This window comes from Syngnathoides biaculeatus, chromosome 20 (genome assembly GCF_019802595.1).
Source record: "Syngnathoides biaculeatus isolate LvHL_M chromosome 20, ASM1980259v1, whole genome shotgun sequence".
NCBI lineage: Eukaryota > Metazoa > Chordata > Actinopteri > Syngnathiformes > Syngnathidae > Syngnathoides > Syngnathoides biaculeatus.
This window is the reverse complement of record NC_084659.1, coordinates 2,396,126-2,401,669: the sequence shown is the minus strand read 5'-3', so window position 1 is coordinate 2,401,669 and position 5,544 is coordinate 2,396,126. Positions and strand designations below refer to the sequence as shown.

At 45.3% G+C, this 5,544-nt stretch overlaps 1 protein-coding gene across 1 annotated transcript; it reads right to left on the bottom strand.

The window, feature by feature from the left end:
* Positions 1-201: 201 nt before the first annotated feature.
* LOC133493943 (gastrula zinc finger protein XlCGF17.1-like) lies at positions 202-4,257 on the bottom strand. Its single transcript, XM_061807948.1, has 2 exons — positions 2,382-4,257; positions 202-374 (listed from the first exon to the last, which is right to left on the bottom strand). Exons 1-2 carry the CDS (start codon positions 3,097-3,099, stop codon positions 202-204), a joined length of 891 nt encoding a protein of 296 aa, XP_061663932.1. The 5' UTR covers positions 3,100-4,257.
* Positions 4,258-5,544: the final 1,287 nt, after the last annotated feature.

Below are 5,544 nucleotides of genomic sequence, written 5' to 3'. Positions count from 1 at the left end.
TGATGTCAAATAAAGGCTCGATTACAGAGGGACAATCATTGCCAGCACTGACTCCTCGGATTTATCCTCATCTGATGAAGATATAGCAGTATTGGTTGATCGGGAAGATGGATGAACACTTCCATACAGATTTGAACCTGTGACTGTAAATAATGTAGGATTTTCAGATTGCTCTTCGGACGGGAATGACGCGGGGTCTGACTACTCGGAGGCCAACGAGCGGGACACAAGTGAGCGCCTCAGGCAGCGGGTGACCGGCCACGAGTGAGCTCCGGTGGCGAGGGACGGGCCGCAAGCAAGCTCCGGCAGCAGGCTGCGTGCTTGCTCCGGTGGCGCTCCACGAGCAAGCTCCGGCAGTGGGCTGAGAGCAAGCTCTGGTGGCGGGCCGCGAGCGAGCTCTGAGGGACTTTGTTTACACACTTGTAAACAGGTGTTCAAATACTTATTTGCAGCTGTATCACACTAATAAATCATTTAAGAAAATCATACATTGTGATTTCTGGAATTTTGTTTTTAGATGATCTCTCTCACAAATGCAGCCCTATGGGGGCACAAACCAGTGCAATCTGTAGGCCGGTCCCAAGCCCGGATAAATGCAGAGGGTTGCGTCAGGAAGGGCATCCGGCGTAAAAACTGTGCCAAACAAATATGAGCGTTCATCTAATGAATCCCATACCGGATCGGTCGTGGCCTGGGTTAACAACGCCCGCCCTCCCCCGGCACTGCTAACCTGCAGGGCGTCGGTGGAAATTCAGCTACTGTGGGTCGAAGACAAAGAAGAGGAGGAAACCGGATCCAGCGTCAGAAGAAAAAGAGGAATGCACAGAGCCTACAACTGAGTGTAGGGACTTTGAATGTTGGGACTATGACAGGAAAAGCTCAGGAGTTGGTTGACATGATGATTAGGAGAAAGGTTGATATTCTGTGCATCCAAGAGAGCAGGTGGAAAGGTAGTAAGGCTAGAAGTTTGGGAGCAGGGTTTAAATTATTCTACCACGGAGTAGATGGGAAGAGAAATGGAGTAGGGGTTATTTTAAAGGAAGAGCTGGCTAAGAATGTCTTGGAGGTGAAAAGAGTATCAGATCGAGTGATGAGACTAAAATTTGAAATTGAGGGTGTTATGTATAATGTGGTTAGCGGCTATGCACCACAGGTAGGATGTGACCTAGAGTTGAAAGAGAAATTCTGGAAGGAACTAGATGAAGTAGTTCTGAGCATCCCAGACAGCGAGAGAGTTGTGATTGGTGCAGATTGTAATGGACATATTGGTAAAGGAAACAGGTGCGATGAAGAAGTGATGGGTAAGTACGGCATCCAGGAAAGGAACTTTGAGGGACAGATGGTGGTGGACTTTGCAAAAAGGATGGAGATGGCTGTAGTGAACACTTATTTCCAGAAGAGGGAGGAACATATAGTGACCTACAAGAGCGGAGGTAGAACCACGCAGGTAGATTATATTTTGTGCAGACGATGTAATCTGAAGGAGGTTACTGACTGTAAAGTAGTGGTAGGGGAGAGTGTAGCTCGACAGCATAGGATGGTAGTATGTAGGATGATTCTGGTAGTGGGTAGGAAGATTAAGAAGACCAAGGTAGAGCAGAGAACCAGGTGGTGGAAGCTGAGAAAGGAAGAATGTTGTGCGGCCTTCCGGAAAGAGGTGAGACAGGCTCTCGATGGACAGGAGGCGCTCCAGGAAGACTGGACTACTACAGCCAAGGTGATCAGAGAGACAGGCAGGAGAGTACTTGGTGTGTCATCTGGTAGGAAAGGGGAGAAGGAGACTTGGTGGTGGAACCCCATAATACTGGGAGTCATACAAGGAAAGAGATTAGCGAAGAAGAAGTGGGATACTGAGAGGACTGAGGAGAGGCGAAAGGAGTACATCGAGATGCGACGTAGGGCAAAGGTAGAGGTGGCAAAGGCTAAACAAGAGGCATATGAAGACATGTACACCAGGTTGGACACGAAAGAAGGAGAAAAGGATCTCTACAGGTTGGCCAGACAGAGGGATAGAGATGGGAAGGATGTGCAGAAGGTTAGGGTGATTAAGGATAGAGATGGAAATGTGTTGACTGGTGCCGGTAGTGTGCTAAATAGATGGAAAGAATACTTTGAGAAGTTGATGAATGAAGAAAATGAGAGAGAAGGAAGAGTTGAAGAGGCAAGAGTGAAGGACCAGGAAGTGGAAATGATTACTAAGGGGGAAGTCAGAAAGGCATTACAAAGGATGAAAAATGGGAAGGCAGTTGGTCCTGATGACATACCGGTAGAGGTATGGAAGCAATTTGGAGAGATGGCTGTGGAGTTTTTGACCAACTTATTCAACAGAATACTAGCGGGCGAAAAGATGCCTGAAGAATGGAGGAAAAGTGTTCTTTGACCACACACTGAACACGCAAAAGGTTTCTCACAAGTGTGTGTTCTTGTGTGTATTTTAAAATTTCCCTTCTGAGTGAATCTTTGACCGCAAACTAAGCAGGAAAAAGGTTTCTCACCAGTGTGTGTTCTTGTGTGTGTTTTTAATTGACCCTTCCGAGTGAAATGTTGCCCGCAAACTGAGCATGCAAAAGGTTTCTCACCGGTGTGTGTTCTTGTGTGCATTTTTAATTGACCCTTCTCAGAGAATCTTTGACCACAAACTAAGCAGGAATAAGGTTTCTCACCAGTGTGTATTCTTGTGTGTATTTTTAAGTGTCCATTCTGAATAAATCTTTGACCGCAAACTGAGCAGGAAAAAGGCTTCTCCCCAGTGTGGGTTCTTGTGTGTATTTTTAATTTTCCCTTCTGAGTGAATCTTTTATCACAAACTGAGCAGGAAAAAAAATTCTCACCAGTGTGTGTTCTAGTGTGTATTTTTAAGGTTCCCTTCCGAGTGAATCTTTGACCACAAACTAAACAGGAAAAAGGCTTCTCCCCAGTGTGTGTTCTTGTGTGTATTTTTAAGTGTTCCTTCCGAGTGAATCTTTCACCACAAACTAAGCAGGAAAAAGGCTTCTCACCAGTGTGTATTTTCACATGTTGTTTGAAATTCCTCATAGGAGCAAAAGTTTTCCTACACTGTGAACATTCCCAGCATTTGTTGGAAGTGGGATGTGTCATATCACCTACTGACTGTTTATCATCATCATCATAATCATGACCATCTGTTTGTGATCTTTCACAACAATCTCCATCACCTGGGCTGTTCCTAATTGGAGGCTTTGCCCCTTGTCTCTCCTCACTGTGACCATCTTCACTCTTCAAATGGACACTAGTGGCTGGAATCTGGATGATTTCCTCCTGCTCTTCCACTTTAAAGTGAAGGACTTCTTCTTCCTCCTCTTTGATGTGTTGAACCTCTTCGCCCTCCTCTTCTTCCTTGATGTGACTGGACACTGACTGCTGCCAGGCTGGATCAAAATATTCACTGACGTCTGCATAAACAAAAGACAAACACAATGTGTTTAAATCTCATTTGTTCAGAATATTTACCTGCAACTCCAAAATGTAGAATAGGAAACAGGATGTTATTATGACTCTGTCACTTATAATTGTGGTAGATCCCCACGGAATTAGTGACGGATTAGAGACAGTGGCAATGAAGAGACAACAGGAAGCAGAGATGGAGGTGGCAGAAATGAAGATGTTGACATTCTTGCTCGGAGGGTTGGATAGGATTAAAAATTAGTTCATTAGCGGGACAGCCAAAGTTTGATATTTTGGAGACAAGGTTCAAAAGAGGAGACTTCGATGGTTTGGACATGTCCAAAGACGAGAGAGTGAGTATATTGGTAGAAGGGTGCTGAGGAGGAAGCTGTCGACAAAAGAGTGAGAGGAAGATCAAACAGAAGGTTCATGGATATTGTGAGTGAAAACATGAGGGCAGTTGGTGTTAGAAAGGAAGATGCAGGCGATAGGCTTAGGTAGAAAAAGATGACACGCTGTGGCGACCCCTAATAGGACAAGCCGAAAGGAAAAGACGACGACATCGTTCAAGTTGGTATGATACTGTACTTTCTATTACTATTATATTTTGTTGCACACTGACACAGCAGTACCCCAATCTGTTCAATTTAATAAGATGAAAAATAAAGAAATTATAAGGCCATTGCAGAATACTGATAGTTCCCATTTTTAAGAACAAAGGGGATGTTCAGAGCTGTGGGAACTATAGAGGAATAAAGTTGATGAGCCACACAATGAAGTTATGGGAAAGAGTAGTGGAGGCTAGACTCAGGACAGAAGTAAGTATCTGCGAGCAACAGTATGGTTTCATGCCTAGAAAGAGTACCACAGATGCATTATTTGCCTTGAGGATGCTCGTGGAAAAGTACAGAGAAGGTCAGAAGGAGCTACATTGTGTCTTTGTGGATCTAGAGAAAGCCTATGACAGAGTACCAAGAGAGGAACTGTGGTACTGCATGCGTAAGTCTGGTGTGGCAGAGAAGTATGTTAAAATAGTACAGGACATGTATGATGGCAGCAGAACAATGGTGAGGTGTGCCTTAGGTGTGACAGAGGAATTTAAGGTGGAGGTGGGACTGCATCAGGGATCAGCTCTGAGCCCCTTCCTGTTTGCAGTGGTAATGGATAGGCTGACAGATGAGGTTAGACTGGAATCCCCTTGGACCATGATGTTCGCAGATGATATTGTCATATGCAGTGAAAGCAGGGAGCATGCAGAGGAACAATTGGAAAGATGGAGACATGCACTGGAAAGTAGAGGAATGAAGATTAGCCGAAGTAAAACAGAATATATGTGCGTGAATGAGAAAAGTAGAGGGGGAAGAGTGAGGCTACAGGGAGAAGAGATAGCGAGGGTGGACGACTTCAAATACTTGGGGTCAACAATACAGAGCAATGGAGAGTGTGGTCAGGAAGTGAAGAAACGGGTCCAAGCAGGTTGGAACAGCTGGCGAAAGGTGTCTGGTGTGTTATGTGACAGAAGAGTGTCTGCTAGGATGAAAGGCAAAGTTTACAAAACAGTGGTGAGGCCGGCCATGATGTACGGATTAGAGACGGTGGCACTGAAGAAACAACAGGAAGCTGAACTGGAGGTGGCAGAAATGAAGATGTTGAGGTTCTCGCTCGGAGTGACCAGGTTGGATAGGATTAGAAATGAGCTCATTCGAGGGACAGCCAAAGCTGGATGTTTTGGAGACAAGATTCGAGAGAGCAGACTTCGATGGTTTGGACATGTTCAGAGGCGAGAGAGTGAGTATATTGGTAGAAGGATGCTGAGGATGGAGCTCCCAGGCAAAAGAGCGAGAGGAAGACCAAAGAGAAGGTTTATGGATGTGGTGAGGGAAGACATGAGGGCAGTTGGGGTTAGAGAGGAAGATGCAGGAGATAGGCTAAGATGGCAAAAGATGACACGCTGTGGCGACCCCTAACGGGACAAGCCGAAAGGAAAAGAAGAAGAAGAAGATGATCTCTCTCACAGTGGACATGCACCTACGATGAAAATTTCAGACTCCTCCGTGATTTGTAAGTGGGAGAACTTGCAATATAGCAGGGTGTTCAAATACTTATTTTCTTCACTGTACTGACTTCTGACCTGAGTCT

Bases quoted from the DNA above. Each gene is read 5' to 3' on its own strand.
- LOC133493943 (XM_061807948.1), bottom strand. From the start codon at position 3,099: ATGACACATCCCACTTCCAACAAATGCTGGGAATGTTCACAGTGTAGG. The intron at 375-2,381 runs GTCAAAGAACAC...GCCCGCCACCAG, and splicing joins TTTTGCGTGTTCAGTGTGTG to AGCTTGCTCTCAGCCCACTG.